Source organism: the organism of the source record quoted next, unplaced genomic scaffold (genome assembly GCF_019419815.1).
Source record: "Pyrus x bretschneideri cultivar Hongxiangsu unplaced genomic scaffold, Pyrus_bretschneideri_v1 Contig10, whole genome shotgun sequence".
NCBI classification, from domain to species: domain Eukaryota; kingdom Viridiplantae; phylum Streptophyta; class Magnoliopsida; order Rosales; family Rosaceae; genus Pyrus; species Pyrus x bretschneideri.
Genome location: NW_025999391.1, coordinates 6,243,399 through 6,262,263, shown reverse-complemented (window position 1 = coordinate 6,262,263; position 18,865 = coordinate 6,243,399). Strand labels below are relative to the sequence as shown.

The 18,865-nt window shown below is 38.9% G+C and overlaps 1 protein-coding gene, 2 long non-coding RNA genes and 1 pseudogene across 3 annotated transcripts; 2 read left to right on the top strand and 2 right to left on the bottom strand.

Moving 5' to 3' along the window:
• Positions 1–58: 58 nt before the first annotated feature.
• On the bottom strand, positions 59–15,352 carry LOC103959989 (annotated as a pseudogene).
• LOC103965134 lies at positions 4,616–5,471 on the top strand. Its single transcript, XR_007251984.1, has 4 exons — positions 4,616–4,936; positions 5,032–5,109; positions 5,242–5,328; positions 5,429–5,471. It is a non-coding gene; the product is annotated as an uncharacterized LOC103965134 (long non-coding RNA).
• Positions 9,090–12,245, top strand: LOC125469775. The gene is made up of 4 exons (XR_007251985.1): positions 9,090–11,710; positions 11,806–11,883; positions 12,016–12,102; positions 12,203–12,245. It is a non-coding gene; the product is annotated as an uncharacterized LOC125469775 (long non-coding RNA).
• Positions 15,353–15,492: 140 nt separating the features above from the next.
• LOC125469765 (alcohol dehydrogenase class-3) lies at positions 15,493–18,865 on the bottom strand. Its single transcript, XM_048567537.1, has 9 exons — positions 18,701–18,865; positions 18,418–18,554; positions 17,786–17,832; positions 17,376–17,701; positions 16,989–17,071; positions 16,832–16,907; positions 16,195–16,352; positions 15,959–16,120; positions 15,493–15,871 (listed from the first exon to the last, which is right to left on the bottom strand). The coding sequence occupies exons 1-9, from the start codon at positions 18,732–18,734 to the stop codon at positions 15,755–15,757; spliced, it is 1,140 nt and encodes a 379-aa protein (XP_048423494.1). The 5' UTR covers positions 18,735–18,865; the 3' UTR covers positions 15,493–15,754.

The window sequence follows — 18,865 nt, the reverse complement described above, 5'->3', positions numbered from 1 at the left end:
GCAACCGCGACGGTGGCACACACTATTACAATCTTCAACTGGCAGCCGGAAGTTCTAAGTTCAAGGTGATATAAACTGATAGGAGGCATACGAAAGAGCACCGAGCTCCCAGCTATCGTGGATTTGCCAAGCCTTCGCACCCGGACCAGCAGCCTCCACCGCCACATGCAGCGGGTAAATGTGATCCGGCCAAGGGTGCGCCATTTTCGCATGCGGCGCCTTCGCCACATACTTGTTCACATCCTCGTACCTTCCTTCGAGAAGAGTGTCCTTGACCCACGTGTCTACCTTTCCAACGCCTTTAAGTTGTCGGTGGCGCTGCACAACCCCACTATAAGGACGTTCTCGTCATTGAGTGGATCCAGCGCCCTCCCCATGTTGTAATGGTAAGTGGTGTCCCTCTCTGTCTGAATCGATAACTGGCAAACCGAGATATTTCTCTTCGGGTACATCAACATGAGCAATGTTGTAAATTTTGAAAAGAAATTTCATTGTCCCACATTGATCATTCCCAAAAGGTTTTCTCACTTTATAAGGCTTTGTCCCTTATAGAAAGTGATTGGAGTGACAGGCCTTGGAGAATAAAATTGGGCTAACTCTTAGGGTTGGGCTTTGGAGTGTACTAATTAATTGGCAATTAATATATATCAAAAGATGGGCCTTGGGGATATATTTCTTTGAGGATATATTTCCTTACAAAGAGAAGGAATCTGGTTCTAATACAAAAAGGATTCATGATCATAGTCATGATGAAGCATCTTCTTCTGGTGTCTAAGAAAATGGTGTGGAACAAAGAAGAGGAAAGAGAACCAAAGTTTCTAAAAACTTTGGACCAGATTTCATTGCTTACTTGTCCGAGAATTAAACCTAGAACTTTTAAAGAAGCAAGCTCTTGGGGATATATTTCCTTCAAAGAAAAGGAATCTGGTTCTAATACAAAGAGGATTCATGATCATAGTCATGACGAAGCATCTTCTTCTGGTGTCCAAGAAAATAATGTGGAACAAAGAGGAGGAAAAAGAACCAAAGTTTCTACAAACAATGGACCAAATTTCATTGCTTAATTGTCTGAGAATGAACCTAGAACTTTTAAAGCAGCAATGTCTTTTTCCGAGGCTCCTTTATGGAAGGAAGCAAGCTCTTGGTGATATATTTCTTTGAGGATATATTTCCTTACAAAGAAAAGGAATATGGTTCTAATACAAAGAGGATTCATGATCATAGTCATGATGAAGCATCTTCCTCTAGTGTCCAAGAAAATGGTGTGGAACAAAGAAGAGGAAAAAGAACCAAAGTTTCTAAAAACTTTGGACCAGATTTCATTGCTTACTTGTCCGAGAATGAACCTAGAACTTTAAAGAAGCAATGTCTTCTTCCAAGGCTCTTCTATGGAAGGAAGCAAGCTCTTGGGATATATTTCTTTGAGGATATATTTCCTTACAAAGAAAAGGAATTTGGTTCTAATACAAGAGGATTCATGATCATAGTCATGATGAAGCATCTTCTTCTAGTGTCCAAGAAAATAATGTGGAACAAAGAAGAGGAAAAAGAACCAAAGTTTCTAAAAATTTTGGACCAGATTTCATTGCTTACTTGTCCAAGAATGAACCTAGAACTTTTAAAGAAGCAATGTCTTCTTCCGAGGCTCCTTTATGGAAGGAAGCAAGCTCTTGGGGATATATTTCCTTACAAAGAAAAGGAATCTGGTTCTAATACAAAGAGGATTCATGATCATAGTCATGATGAAGCATCTTCTTCTGGTGTCCAAGAAAATGATGTGAAACAAAGAAAAGGAAAAAGAACCAAAGTTTCTAAAAACTTTGGACCAGATTTCATTGCTTACTTGTCTGAGAATGAACCTAGAACTTTTAAAGAAGCAATGTCTTCTTCCGAGGCTCATTTATGGAAGGAAGCAATTAAAAGTGAAATGGCATCCATTATGGAAAATAACACATGGGAATTGGTTGATTTACCTCCGGTAGTAAACCAATTGGTCATAAATGGATTTTCAAGAAGAAACTTAAGGCGGATAGAACCATTGACAAGTTCAAGGCACGTTTAGTAGCCAAGGGTTATTGCCAAAAGGAAGGGTTGGATTATTTCGACACTTGTTCTCCAGTTTCTCGCATAACATCAATTAGGATGTTAATAGCGATTGCGGCTGTGTACAACTTTGATATACATCAAATGGATGTAAAAACAATATTTTTAAATGAAAGAAATATACCTGGAACAACCTGAAGGGTTCGTGCTTAAAGGACAAGAAAGCAAAGTGTGCAAATTAGTTAGTCATTATATGGACTTAAACAAGCACCTAAAAAATGGCACGATTTGATCATACTTTGTTAACACATGGATTCAAAATAAATGAATCTGATAAATGTGTCTACATTAAGAGTAATGATAAAACTTGCGTTATTGTCTGGTTGTATGTGAATGATATGCTCATAATGGGAAGCAATAAAGATGTAATAAACAAAACAAAGAAAATGTTGAATTCAAGCTTTGACATGAAAGACTTAGGTCAAGCCGAAGTCATTTTAGGAATTCAAATTAAGAGAAATAGTGAAGGGTATGTCCTTACACAGTCCCACTATGCAGAAAAAATATTACGCAGGCTTGGTCAAATTGACTGCAAACCTACTGCAACTCCTTTTGATTCTGGATGCAAGTTGGAGAAAAAAAGAAAAAGAAAAAAAGCAATGCCATATCTCAACTTGAATATTCCCAAGTGATTGGAAGTCTAATGTACTTAATGAATTCAACTAGGCCTGACTTAGCTTATGCAGTAAATAGGCTTAGTATATATACAAGTAATCCGGCAGAAGAGCATTGAGATGCTTTAGTAAGAGTGTTAAGGTATTTGAAAAATACGATTGACTACGGATTACACTACACAAAGTATCCACCTGTTGTAGAAGGCTTCAGTGATGCCAATTGCATTTTTGACACTACAGAATCCAAGTCGACATCTGATTATTTGACAAAAAGCCTACCAAGAGAGCAAATATTATTTACATCGAGAGGAATGGGTCTTAAGCCAATTCAATCAATAAGACTGGGCGGAAACCTAACCTAGCTGATTGGAGATCCCATGGTCTAGGTTCAATAGGCAAACTGCTTGAGTTTGATTCAAATGTTGAACACACAACTTACCCATTCTTACGATAAAATGTGTGTTGTCTGTTGAAGTTTGAGGGGTTATGTTTTATACATTTAATGACATTAATATCTTGTTATCAAGAGGAATATGACAGACTATTCTTAATTAATGTCACCTATATAAGAGTAAATAGGGCCGCATTTATGAGAATTGAAATGGCTAAATTCTCTAAGGCTCCTACGAAATTCGGGATCTGTTCAGGGCCAAAATGAACACAACCGTATGAATTGACATATGGCAGACATAATATGTGTGTAGCATATTGTCTCGGTTTACTACTACGGTGAACAGTTCAAGATCTTCCACACCCACTGCGTCACCAAATAAACCCGATATGTTTTCACTAGGGTAAGTTCAAGTCCAAAAGACATTTCATCCGATGCATATCATGTCTATTCTCTCTCAGCTTTAGACGGCCTAGTCATACATTTGCATTCAAATGTGGGGTATTATTGGAGTTTGAATGAAATTTCAACTCAAATGTGGGGTATTGTTGGAAATTTTGAGTAGAAATTTCATTGTCCCACATTGGCCATTCCTAAAAGCTTTCCTCACTTTATAAGGCTTTATCCCTTATAAAAAGTAATTGGAGTGATAGGCCTTGGAGAATAAAATTGGGCTCACCTTTGGGGTTGAGCTTTGGGGTGTACTAATTAATTGGTAATTAATTATAATTATAATTAATTATCAAAAGATGGACCTTGGGCTCTAATAATTAAATTATTTATTTATTTTTGGATTTAATTAATTATTTATAATTAATTTCGAATTTAATTAATTAATTAATTTTTACCAACATACTCATATTTTCAGATGAAGTCTGAGGTGTGGTGAAAGAATGCAGAAAACAAACACCCCTCTAAGAAGATGTCTCCCAACAGACACATCCCTTCCTCATACCTGTTTCGAATAGGTACAATCATATTATATATACATTCATCTGCAAGGCATTTAGAACACAGAAAATATCAAATTCTTCTTCTACATTCCTAAACCTTCTTACTGAGAAAACCACACAAAAATTCACCAGAAGTTAAGTTTTCCGGTGCTGGAATTCTAATTTGATCGTTGAATCCTAGTGAAGCAAACGTCCGTAGAACTACAAGCACTGAGTAGGGACGAAATTTTTGTTTCAAGGATATTGCGGTACGCAAGCCTCGATCTTCAAGTTGTCTGTTTTTATATTTTTGTTTTGTTCATACTCTGTTAATTATTCTATTCGCTTTTATTATTTATTAGAATATATAATTTTACCACAGATTGTTGACATATATCCAACAAGCGGGAATAGACCTGGCAATTTCTTATACGACCCGTTCACACGACACGTAAACAACACGAAAATAATAGGTTTCGGGTCAACACAATCACTAATCGGGTCATTATTGGGCCACACGATAATAACGGGTCCTTAATAGGTTTACACGAGAATGACACGTAGGTAATGTCACAACCCGTCCCGGAATTTTAATTCCGAGGACGTGAAGTTATGAAAATGCCCTTAAACGGGACTAAGGGGCGTAAAATATGTTGTAATTTGATGATTTGGGGATTGGGGAGGATCCCACCTCCCTCAAATCTCTCCCTCATTCCCGTGCCTTGTCTCTCTCTCTCTCTCCTCCCTCACAAATCTCTCATTCTCTGAGAGTTCTCTCTCTCTCCTTCGAACTCACACAGACCACCCACAAACCACCCCAAAACTATGCCAACGAAGGATCTAAGACCACCATCGTACTCCTGAAGACCACACGAACACGATGGTACCAATTTCAGGTGAGTTTCACTTCGGAAAACATGGATTTCAATTTCACTGTGCGTGTGCACTGTTCATGCACACGTAAAGATTGATGTTTTTTGGGATTTTGAAGCTTGTAGGAAGCTTGGTGAGGTCCTAAGGAAGCTCGGAGTGCTTCGTTTGAAGGATTTGGACATCGGGATCACGAACTGTAAGTTTGGCCGAATTTTCGTATTTTTGGAAAAGTTTGATTCCGTTGTTTTTAGGCCCTAAAACTAGTCCAACGTGGTAGATTATGATTAGGGCTTCATTTTGGTATAAATTACGTGAAAAATGGACGTAGGAACACGGAGAACGACAAGTTCAAAGTTTGGCCGGAGCTGTCGGGGCTTTTTCCGGCGAAACCACGGCGAGTTAGGGGTCGAGACAGGTATGGATGTGTTCGTCTCGTCAATACCTTCATTTTGATATATAGTACGTCGAAAATGGTTAAGAAATGAAGAAGTTATGACACTTTGAAATTTACCCAGAAATTCCGGCAAAACACCATCTCCGGCGAAACCAGTCCGGCGACGCGAGGAAGAAGATGCGCGCGTGGGCAGCGCGTGAACAGTGCGCGTGGGGGCGCGTGAGAGCTCCAAATTGAGTTCTGAAAATTGTCACGCGTTCGTGACGTCGTGTAGATCACCGTGGTATATTCATACACCCAAATTGAGCAACGTATGAGAAAGTTATGGACGAATGTTTGGTGTATGCGCGTTAAATAACGTCAATTTGGTTACTTTTTGTATAGGTGAAAATTATACAGAGGAAGAATGTAACCAAGCTAGGGGAGGTTCAGGAACCTATGAGACGCCGATGTGATCAGTGAGTGGGCAGTTATTTTTCAGTATATATATATATACGTATGCTTGACGTATTTCCCAGAAAACGTATTTTAAAAGAAATACGAATTAATTAACCTGTCATATATGCATCATATTTTAATATGTGCATTACCATAATTATGCATACTGTTGCATGGTGCTGAGGAGGCCCAGGTAAGCTACGATTGAAATACTATCATCACATGCATTAGTAGTGGCATATATTTATATATGTGTATTTAGTGCTGTGGACGCACAGGTAAGTGCCAGGTAAGTGGTATTCATGTTGTTATGCAGTAGTAGTTTGAGATGTTAGAGAGCTCATAATCTGCACCCCGGTGTTAGTGCTCCCGCCCAGGGCCAGGGCACAGTCCTTCACGTGATGTTCACCAGCACCACACGCTCGCCTTGGATCCAAGTAGGTGCAAGCCTTGTCGTACAGACCACATTAGGTGGTTCCGACTCGTAGGTGACCCGCGATTATTCGCACAGTCTTCACGTGATCGTAGCACTAGAGCGTATATATTACACCCAGTCCTGTCGTACAGACCACATTAGGTGGTTCCGACTCGTGTGCAGATTCAGATATTGAGTTGAGATTGGAGCTCTATCTGCAGCCGTACAGGTCACGTTAGGTGACTCCCGGCTGCCAGATTATATGTTATTGATGTGAATTACGCTTGAGCACTTACATTTGATTATGAGTTTCCGTTGTGGCATATTCTCGAGCATGAATGGCATATTTATGAGCATGAATGATATATCTTTGAGCATGACTGGCATATCTATACATACGTATATATGTTATTTTCTGGGAAACTATACTTGTTTTACAGCGAGGGGTTAGTATATGCAAAAGAGAAAAGAAGGTTTTGAATACGTTCGTTTTGCTGACCCACTCAATTTTGTTTTGCGCCCCTCCAGGTTTAAGGAAATGCAAAGGTGTGGTGACTACGAGGAAATTCAACGGTGTTCTGACAGAATGGCCAAAAATTAGGACTCACCTTTGGGTGTTTCATCTTAGAAATTGTATCTTTAAAGCTTCCGTACTGTGTAAATGGTTACGTCACTCTCACGTGACGGCCAGCATGCCCTCCTTCGGGACGGGGTGTGTCAAGTTGGTATCAGAGCCTAGTTTCAATCTTGGACATCTTGAGAAGTTCTAGTAAATTCTGTCAGAACTACACCGCCTCGTAGCAAACCACGTAGTTAGAGGAATTTAGTCTCCCTGATTTAGCTGTTAGGGGAAGCTATTATTTTGGTGATTCAGTATATTATCAAAAAGGGACATTTTAAGATGGGTTATGAGTTGAATTTGAATCACCTTATGAAATGATGAACTTGAGGGAGCAAAGTGATGGATTAATCATTTGGAAAAGATGTTTTGGATTATGCAAGTCAAAGGAATCTTCCTTTTGACAGAAGGGTTGAGACGACTACATGGTTTGAGTTATGAACTTGTATCCTGGTGGAAACAGGAGTATAATTCGTTGTCACCAAAGGAAACAGCCGATTGAGAATTGTTTAAGGATTTGTTTAAAGAAAAGAATTATTTCCTTTGGCATCTTATGATGGTAGAAAGCAAGAGTTTGCAAATGTGAGACAAGGAAAGCTGACGATCAATGAGTATTATAAAAAGTTCTCAGACTTGCCTCGTCCCATTTGAATATTGCTGCTATTTTGATTGAAGTGTTATATTGCTTTAGGCTGGGTGGCATAAGGCAATGGTATTTTGGGTGACCACTATCCATTGTAATTCTTATCAGGAGTATACAAGGTGTTGTTGAGCCTTAAGGACTCTGAGAACATGTTCAGCGAGAGTAAAGAAGAATGATAAAAGAATGGGAATCAAAAGAGGACGATAAAGTTAATGATTCGTCATAACAAGAATATAGAAAGATTCGGAACTTCAAAAGAAGTGAAGCTAATTCTAGTTCTTTTGGCAAAGGTTTTAATGCCATTGACCAGAGGCGAAGTGATAGATGTATTGGTAATCCCAGATATCAGAGACAAGGTGATTTTGGTAAAAGAAATGTACCTTTGGGCTGTAGGTACAATAATGGACACCTTTGAGAATGTAGGCGAGAAAGCAGTGGACGCTCTACAAGTGGATAGATGGGACATAAAACTGCAAATTATGTCCAAAGCCAATAGAATCCCTAGCAGTCTTCTTTGCCACAACTGGTGTCGATCCAGCAAGTTCCTGGATCTATTAATTATGGTCAGTTAGGCCGTGGTGTACATGAAAGAAGTATTTACACTAATAGAGGTTGTGGGAGACAACAACAAGCCCAGGGATGTGTTAACTACACATCACTGCAAGATACTCAGAATTATTTGGATTTGATTAGGGGTACGATAATTATTCTTAATGACTTAGCTAGAGTCTATTTGGTAATAATGTAGAAATTTTACGTTATTAATGTTATTGCCTTGAAAGTAGTAAATAAACGCGGTTGAGACGTGTGTATGTATTTCCTAATGAGTGGCAAAATAGTAATATTACACCCTCGAGAGTTGTTGCTTACTTATCGAGACAACGATGATTTATCAGTATTGCGGGCTGCAGACCGTAATATTAATAACTTATTCGTGGATTCGTTAAGCAAGTAAATCGGTAGGTTATCCTATGTTAGTATCGTACTTATTCAGAGTGCTCAGTATTAGTAGAGTATGTATTGTTGCTAGCTACTTTTGTTCCATTAGATCGTAGATTTCGATGTTATTCTAGAGCATATTATGTTATATACAGTGATGAGTTGCAGACCACGCGAGGTGGTACTGAATGTATGCAAGATATACATGATACGATGAGTTAATTATGAGTTATATATGCAGCCGAGGGCTGAGTTGATTAGAATGAAAGAGTATGAGCTATGTTTATAGCTGAATGTTGACTGGATTATATGTTATTTTCCATCGGTCTGGATGACTAGAGATTACTTTTGTAAGTATGCAAAGTGGAGTAAGGCAGGCCGTTATTTATGCTGTGAGAGCAAAGAGATTATTATCAAAAGGCTGCCAAGGATATTTATCTCATGTGGTGCTAAATGATGTCACTACTAGTAGTGTGGAAGAAGTGGGAGTAGTCAAACATTTACCTGACGTTTTCCCTGAGAATTTACCTGGATTGCCGCCAGTCAAAGATGTAGAGTTCACTATTGATTTGTCTTCAGGTACAAACCATATATTATAGAATGTTACCTTTTGAACTAAGAGAATTGGAAATTGGTTGATAAAGGTTTTTATTTAACCTAGTGCATTACGTTGGGGGAACCCCAGTTTATTGGTGAGAAAGAAAATGGACGTTAAGGCTGTGCTTTGATTATAAGCAGTTGAATCGAGTAACAATTGAAAACCGTTATTCGTAACCTCACATTGATGGTTGTTTGATCAGCTTCTAGGTGGTTGTATATTTTCTAAGTTTGACTTGAGGTTTGGATATTATTAGTTGAAGATTATCGGTGAAGATGCCCTTATGATAACTTTCAGGACTCGTTAAGGTCATTTTAAGTTTTGGTGATGCCATTCGGAGTGACGAATGCATCTACTACTTTATGAATTTGATGAATGAAGTATTCCAATGATATCTAGACCGATTTGTTGTTGTTGTTATTGAAAAGATTGATAAGACTAGATCAAAGTATGCTAAACATCTTAAATTGGTATTGCAAAGATCGAAGGAACGTCGATTGTATGCTAAGTTTAGCAAATGCCAATGTTGGATGAATCAAGTAGCATTTTTGAGATATATTATATCTGCTTCAGGTATTCAAGTGAATTCATAAAAGGTAGCAGAAATTGAGAATTTAGAACAATCACGAATCGTGATTGGGATTTGGAGTTATCCTAGCTTAACAAGCTATCATGGACGGTTCGTGAAAGATTTTTCAGTCATTGCTTTGTCATTGACGAGATTGTTGAGAAAAGAGGTTATGTATGAGTGGGAAGGAAATTATGAGCAAAGGATTCAACAACTGAAGTATTTCCTCACTCATGCACGTATTTTAGTATTCCCAGAAGATAGTGGTAATCATAAATTTTAGTGATGTTTCTTGAATGGTATTGGATGCATGTTGATGCAAATGTTAGGGTGATTACATACATTTCACGACAAAAGGAACCTCATGAAATGAATTACCCTACTGGTGATTTGGAAGTCATGATTACCATTCTTGCTGTGAAGTTATGAAGACATTATATTTGGTAAGAATGCAAGATTTTTACGAATCCAAAAAGTCTCCAATATCCATTACTTGGAAGGATTTTGATATGAGACAGCGAAGATGGATTGAATTGTTTAATGAACATAATTGTACGACCAGGGTGATCGTAAAATTGTTCTAGCTGATGCACTTGGTGAAAAGACTGTGGTAGGAGTTGATGTCTGGCACGCTTGCCAAGATTATCTTCTTGTGGATTGGAAATCAACTGAAGTAAAGTTGAGAATGGAAGTTTGAGAAGAAGTTGTAATTGCTAATTTTCAAGTTAAGTCTTTTTAGTAAGGTCGTACTCAAGACTCAAATGGTTAACAAAGAAAATTAAGAATTAACCAAGGTAAAGAAAGAAGGGAAAAAGAAAGATTGCTGAATTTGAGAATAGGATGGTTATGATTGAACTTGAAGTGATAATTGATCAATGTACCAAGTTAGTACATTTACTCCAGTGTTGAGTAACAACCACAGTGCAACAGTACTTATATGTTTTATGGAGAAGAGATTTGGGTTACGGAACTGCTGAGTTTCTTAAGTATGTTGGTTGCACAGTTTCTAAAGTAACGCCATAAGGACCATGAAATGTGTCAATTTTTGTTGATTTGTGGAAGAAATACTTCTGGATAGAGAAGATTCGATCACGAAAGAGTTTTGGTAGGCCCTGAAACTATGGGTGAGTCTTCTCAAAGTATTCAAGTGATTAAGTTTAACCTGAGAGTAGCCAGGAATGGCAAAAGAGATTAATAGTTGAACATGTCACTAATCGAGTGTTTAACGTAGATGATCTTATAATTTTGAAGTTTTCACTTTAGAAAAGTATGATTCGGCTTGGAAAGGAAAACAAATTAAGTCCTAAGTACATCGGACTTTATGTGATCATCGAAGAGTAAGTGAAGTTGCTTGAATTACTTCTAGAGTTATTTTAAGAGCATGATGTGTTTCATGATTCAACATTTTTAGAAATTTCATCACGAAAAGAAATAGTGAGATTTGGAAAGGAGACAAAATAAGTCTTAAACACATCAGACCGTTTTTGACCACTAAAGGGATCGATGAAGTTGCATACAAGTGGTGATGTCTTCAAAATTGGCTAAGGTGCATAATGTATTATATTTCGATGTGTTGTCACTAGGTGGCAGATTCGTCACATGGAGTTCCGGTGCAACTGTTGAGAATTAATCCGGATTAAACTGGTTGAGGAACCAAGGACGACTTTGGATTGGAAAAAGAATGTATTGAGAATTAAGACAGTGTAATTGGTAAAGAATTTGCGAAGAAAGCATTCAGTGGAAGAAATTACGTGGGAGAATCGGATGAGAGAGATTTATCCGAAGCTATTGTATGAGTTTAGATGATTAAGTTGGTTGTTGGAATTTCGGGGACGAAATTCTATAAGGAGGGAAGGTTGTCACAACCCGTCCCGGAATTTTAATTCCGAGGACGTGAAGTTATGAAAATGCCCTTAAACGGGACTAAGGGGCGTAAAATATGTTGTAATTTGATGATTTGGGGATTGGGGAGGATCCCACCTCCCTCAAATCTCTCCCTCATTCCCGTGCCTTGTCTCTCTCTCTCTCCTCCCTCACAAATCTCTCATTCTCTGAGAGTTCTCTCTCTCTCCTTCGAACTCACACAGACCACCCACAAACCACCCCAAAACTATGCCAACGAAGGATCTAAGACCACCATCGTACTCCTGAAGACCACACGAACACGATGGTACCAATTTCAGGTGAGTTTCACTTCGGAAAACATGGATTTCAATTTCACTGTGCGTGTGCACTGTTCATGCACACGTAAAGATTGATGTTTTTTGGGATTTTGAAGCTTGTAGGAAGCTTGGTGAGGTCCTAAGGAAGCTCGGAGTGCTTCGTTTGAAGGATTTGGACATCGGGATCACGAACTGTAAGTTTGGCCGAATTTTCGTATTTTTGGAAAAGTTTGATTCCGTTGTTTTTAGGCCCTAAAACTAGTCCAACGTGGTAGATTATGATTAGGGCTTCATTTTGGTATAAATTACGTGAAAAATGGACGTAGGAACACGGAGAACGACAAGTTCAAAGTTTGGCCGGAGCTGTCGGGGCTTTTTCCGGCGAAACCACGGCGAGTTAGGGGTCGAGACAGGTATGGATGTGTTCGTCTCGTCAATACCTTCATTTTGATATATAGTACGTCGAAAATGGTTAAGAAATGAAGAAGTTATGACACTTTGAAATTTACCCAGAAATTCCGGCAAAACACCATCTCCGGCGAAACCAGTCCGGCGACGCGAGGAAGAAGATGCGCGCGTGGGCAGCGCGTGAACAGTGCGCGTGGGGGCGCGTGAGAGCTCCAAATTGAGTTCTGAAAATTGTCACGCGTTCGTGACGTCGTGTAGATCACCGTGGTATATTCATACACCCAAATTGAGCAACGTATGAGAAAGTTATGGACGAATGTTTGGTGTATGCGCGTTAAATAACGTCAATTTGGTTACTTTTTGTATAGGTGAAAATTATACAGAGGAAGAATGTAACCAAGCTAGGGGAGGTTCAGGAACCTATGAGACGCCGATGTGATCAGTGAGTGGGCAGTTATTTTTCAGTATATATATATATACGTATGCTTGACGTATTTCCCAGAAAACGTATTTTAAAAGAAATACGAATTAATTAACCTGTCATATATGCATCATATTTTAATATGTGCATTACCATAATTATGCATACTGTTGCATGGTGCTGAGGAGGCCCAGGTAAGCTACGATTGAAATACTATCATCACATGCATTAGTAGTGGCATATATTTATATATGTGTATTTAGTGCTGTGGACGCACAGGTAAGTGCCAGGTAAGTGGTATTCATGTTGTTATGCAGTAGTAGTTTGAGATGTTAGAGAGCTCATAATCTGCACCCCGGTGTTAGTGCTCCCGCCCAGGGCCAGGGCACAGTCCTTCACGTGATGTTCACCAGCACCACACGCTCGCCTTGGATCCAAGTGGGTGCAAGCCTTGTCGTACAGACCACATTAGGTGGTTCCGACTCGTAGGTGACCCGCGATTATTCGCACAGTCTTCACGTGATCGTAGCACTAGAGCGTATATATTACACCCAGTCTTGTCGTACAGACCACGTTAGGTGGTTCCGACTCGTGTGCAGATTCAGATATTGAGTTGAGATTGGAGCTCTATCTGCAGCCGTACAGGTCACGTTAGGTGACTCCCGGCTGCCAGATTATATGTTATTGATGTGAATTACGCTTGAGCACTTACATTTGATTATGAGTTTCCGTTGTGGCATATTCTCGAGCATGAATGGCATATTTATGAGCATGAATGATATATCTTTGAGCATGACTGGCATATCTATACATACGTATATATGTTATTTTCTGGGAAACTATACTTGTTTTACAGCGAGGGGTTAGTATATGCAAAAGAGAAAAGAAGGTTTTGAATACGTTCGTTTTGCTGACCCACTCAATTTTGTTTTGCGCCCCTCCAGGTTTAAGGAAATGCAAAGGTGTGGTGACTACGAGGAAATTCAACGGTGTTCTGACAGAATGGCCAAAAATTAGGACTCACCTTTGGGTGTTTCATCTTAGAAATTGTATCTTTAAAGCTTCCGTACTGTGTAAATGGTTACGTCACTCTCACGTGACGGCCAGCATGCCCTCCTTCGGGACGGGGTGTGTCAGGTAACCTGTTTTGACACGATAAGAAAAAAATTATTTTGATGATTTTAATTTTTTAAACTAGTAAAAAAGCTTACTATAAGATACAATAGATATAATGAATATGTATATATTGTTTATTAATTATTATTCTATATAAATTTTAACATTTAAGTTTTATTTATTTATTTATTTTTATAGTGTATTATAGGCAAAGATTGAGATTAAAAATCATAAAACACATTAAAATAAAAATATCAAGTAATTTAAAAATACCAAACACATTAAAAAAATTATAATAATTAATTTACATGTGCGAAAAATATGAAAAAAAATATGCAAACACTCGTAGTCACATCTTTTACATTTTGAGGATGGGTATATGATTGTTTGAATTTTTAAAACCATACAAACTCTCATGAATAGTATTTTTAAGGGAGTTCAAAATAAACAAAATTCATAATCATTAATGTATAAGTCTGAAAGATGTGAAAGCATAATAAACGTTTATAATTGCATCTTTAATGCTGAGACGATGATTACATGATCATTTAGATTTTTAAAACCCTCCAAATCTCATGAATAATGTTTTTTATTTGAGTGCAAAATTAATAATAATTATTGTAGACGTGTGAAAAATGTAATCACTCGTAACGAAAAGCGTTACAACTTTCATGAACGGGTAACGGGTCGGGTCATATTACCTGATAATATTAACGGGTTGATTTCGGGTCGGATCATATTATCCGTTTACTTTAACGGGTATTACACGACACAACCTGTTAAGCTATTTGGTACAAGACGAACATGAGAAACGATACTAATGTCAAGTCTAAGTGGGAACCACGCGCCGTGGTCGATCCACTGCTTGCTGTTGACGTCCGCGGGGCAGAAGCAAACGACGTAAGCAGCTGCTTGACACGGTTGGCGAGGTGGGGGGAGCCGGGGGCAGGGTACTTGAGCTGGTACATCGATTTGGGGAAGCCGTAGAAGTCGTAGATGGAGTCGTGGCGGCCGGAAATGGAGTTGACAATGGGGACGGCGGTCTCCCAGTGTGCGGAGATGATGAGAATGGAGGTGGGTTTGTGAGGATGATCGGTTTGGTTCCAAGGCTGGAGGAATTTTCTGGCCGGAATCGCATCGTCGATGCTGAGCGTGGGCGATCTGAGCGATAGGTAGCAAGTGTCCTTCACTGCCATAACAATCTTTTTCCTAATTCTTTGAAGATGGAATTACCAGAAAAACGAAAATCCAACAGCACGAAAATTTCTTTTTAGGATTAGTACTAGAACTCAAACAACGTTCCTGTCCATTAGAAGTGAAGTGACCAAATTGGAGGCCCTCCAATTGCTCTTGTCGTGCGTTTTTTCCGTCCTTTGCACAGCGGAAGGAGAGATTTGCCCTTGCTGCCCACGTCCAACTTTGGTACCTGCGGTGATGCAACTTTTGCTGCACTGCCAGGCCAAGTTGATGATGCTTCAGCCACTGACACGGCAAACTGTTCCTTTCAAGTCCAGGGGCTCGACATCCTATCAGTATCGATAGTTCTGGCAGGGATGGAGGTCATCATCTATCGGTCGTTCTACTACAATGAAAGCGATTATAAATTATCTTTTAAGGTATTTATCCGTCATTTTATTTTTAGTCATTGAATTGAATAATTCAAACCGTTTCAACTGACAAAATTAAACAGGAATGTGTGAAAGGTAAAAAAAATATGTATTTATCATTTCTCTTCTGAAAATTCGGACAAGGGAAAAACAAAAACTGAAAAAAGGAGGAAGAAAAAAGCTTCCTTTGCATTTAGGCTTCTCGACAGATAAACGCAGCATGGCAACTCGACCGAGAACAAGATTCAACCAAGACAAAACACCGATAGAAATCTTATAATTCTGCAGCAAAACGTTCCGACAATACACATACGATAGCAAAGCACAACTGCAAGATGTTTTAATATAACACATAGCAAACCAGCCCGAAGTTCTATTTATAATCAAAGCAGAGCAGTGTCAAAGTTAAAAGGGATAAGGATAATGAGAGTTCCATCACACAAGAAACATGGAATAAGCCTAAATGGAATTCTTCGTGAATCCGTAGCAAGGACACCCCGAAGACATCCCACTTCATGCATCGGTAGAAAGCACACACCGGAGGCATCCCCCTTCATGCATCAGATCAAATGCTTTGTTGATCTCACCAAGAGTCAAAGTGTGGGTGATGTATTCATCAACTTTGATTTCCTGCAAAGACGATGACGTAATGTTATACGCTATATAATTTGTTATAAAGGAATTCATATTGTTGAATATTTGTTAAAAATCATTTACCTTCTTCAAGTACTTTTCTACAAGCCATGGCACCTGCGAGCGGCTCTTGAAACCACCAAAGGCTGTTCCTTTCCACACACGACCAGTCACCAACTGAAACGGACGAGTAGAGATCTCCTGCCCTGATGCCGCAACACCAACAATAACAGATGTTCCCCAGCCCTGTAAATAATTTCAGTGACCTCAATATGCGTTTTATACACAAAAATTCGAGAAGCAGTCATAAAAGCACTCACCTTGTGGCAGCACTCCAAGGCAGCCCTCATCACCGAGACATTTCCAATGCACTCAAAACTGTAGTCAACACCACCATCAGTGAGATCAACAAGGACTTGTTGGATTGGCTTCTCGTGGTCCTTTGGATTCACAAATTCAGTAACTCCAAAGTTCTTTGCTGCAAATAAGAAATTGCAATAGAATGTCAGCTTTAAACTGTTTATAAAAATCTTGCTGAATGAATCCGAGATACTGCTAATGAGAAAAGTTATTAAAAACACAAGCTGAGGATCTTTTGATAGGCTTTGTTCCGTCTTTTATGACAAGTTAAATGACCTAAGAAAAAGAATCCAATGTGCAGGAAATAAAAGTATTAATACAGTAATACTACAAAAGGTTGATTTCAGGTGCAAGATTATGTGATGGATGAGCGTGAATGTGATCCATTCTGACTATCATGATCCACACGAACTAGTTTCCTAATGCTTTTCCTTCCTTATTCCCATAAAAGTAGAAGTCAACTTTTTCTCTCGTTCACTAGGTGATACCAGCTTTGTCACCAAGCATGTAAAACCAGAGCTCTTCCATACATAAACAGTCATTTACAAGACACTATATAGTATAGTAAGGTTTTAATATGGAGAACTTAATATGTACCTGTATCAAACTTTTTGCTGTCAATATCAATGCCAATGATCCGCGATGCACCAGCTGTTTTGGCACCTTCTGCAACCTGTCAAGTTATGACAATTACTTCGTTACAGTTTAGAATTCAGCACAAGATTATTAACTTAAGGTTCGATTACAAACTTACAGCAAGACCAACAGTCCCAAGGCCAAAAATAGCAACGATTGATCCCGCTTCTACCTTTGCTGTGTTCCAAACAGCTCCAAGACCTAGTGTATGTCACACGCAGGGACACACATGAATAATCTAGATAGAAGCATAAGATAAGTCATACATCATACATGCCATAACCATAGAAAAAAAAAAGAGTCATTACAATCTTCTTTCTTTTTCCAGATAAAAAGAAAGAGGCTATTTACTAGGAAAGCGGTGATGAAAATTCCAAACCCTAATCTATCAATATAACCAGTTATAGAATTCAATATTAACAAACAATTATGATTAAGAAGTATGCTTTAACAAAAGTTGAAATACATTCACCGGGCCTAGCTAAAAAAGTACTATTATCCTTACCAGTAGGAACACCACATCCAAGAAGACAAACTTTCTCCAATGGAGCTTTTGGGTCTATCTTTGCAACACTAACATCATGAACAACTGTGTACTGGCTAAACGTTGATGTTCCCATAAAATGATAGATAGGTTTTCCGTTTATAGAGAAACGGCTTTTGCGATCACTCATCATGACTCCAACTCCAGTGGCAGCACGTACTTTCCCACAAAGATTTGTCTTCCCTGATTTGCAAAACTTGCATTCTCCGCATTCTGCCTGGTAACAAGGGATGACATGGTCTCCTGGCTGAACTATAGTAACACCTTCACCCACGCTCTCAACAATACTGCATCAAGATGAGTGGAGCCCTTTCAGCATCAAACACACAACAAACCATTGATACAAGACACTACATGGATAAGTAACATACCCTGCAGCCTCGTGACCAAGAATACAAGGGAAGAGACCTTCAGGATCCTACAAGGTAAATTAAGTAAACTCAGTGTACAGTTCCCTCTAAATAACAAAATTTTTTAAAAATGAACAAACGGAACTATCAACTAGATGCTGCAATTTAAAAAATTTCAACTTGGCAACACTATTAATAATTCAAGCTACTTCCAACCATCCCAAGAAACCTAATAAGTTTTCATAACTATTATGAAGTCAGTCCTATTAGAACGCGCACACTTTAAATATATTCATCGGTCAGAGTTGATTTCCAGATATTCTTTAGAACGCCTCCATTCGCAACTTGGTACAATAACTGCTACACAATATCTCTACACAACAGTAGGAAATTGTAAACTTCAAAAGTTCGATTAGATGTCTAAGGGCCAGTAATTTCAAGCTTCAAAACTGAAACAACAACAAAAACTCGATAAATAACCATCCCATTTGCTGAAACTCACAATAATCGCCGCCTAATCCACCGAATACTAGAAAAACTTAGACAATGCATTATCATTTCAACCAAACAAAGATAACAATTTATATAAACAATCCAAGCAAGTATAAATTTTATCGAACCGACTCAGGAGGAGAAATGAACGAAGCTTGTACCTTGCCGCCCCAGGTATAAGCGTCGGTGTGGCAGAGAGCAGTGTAGAGAATCTTGACGCGGACCTCTCCGGCCTGCGGCGGAGCCACCTGCACGTCTTCGATCACCAACGGCTTATTGGGTTCCCAGGCCACCGCCGCTTCGCATTCCCAATTTCAATTTCACCCAAAAAAGCATTACCCACAAAACTTATTCTCAATCACAACCAACCATTTCACTGTAAATACATATACAGAAAGATACATACACATATATACATATAAAAATCAAGATGAGAGAGAGTACCTTTGCAAGTGATCACTTGACCTTGAGTAGCCATGGATTAGACTGAAACCACAAAAGCGAAACGGAGAGAGACGGAGAGAGAGACAGAGAGAGAGAGAATGAGAGGATCGGAATATATCAACCTGAGTGTTTGTGGGGAGTGTACAAAACGATATCTAATGAAAT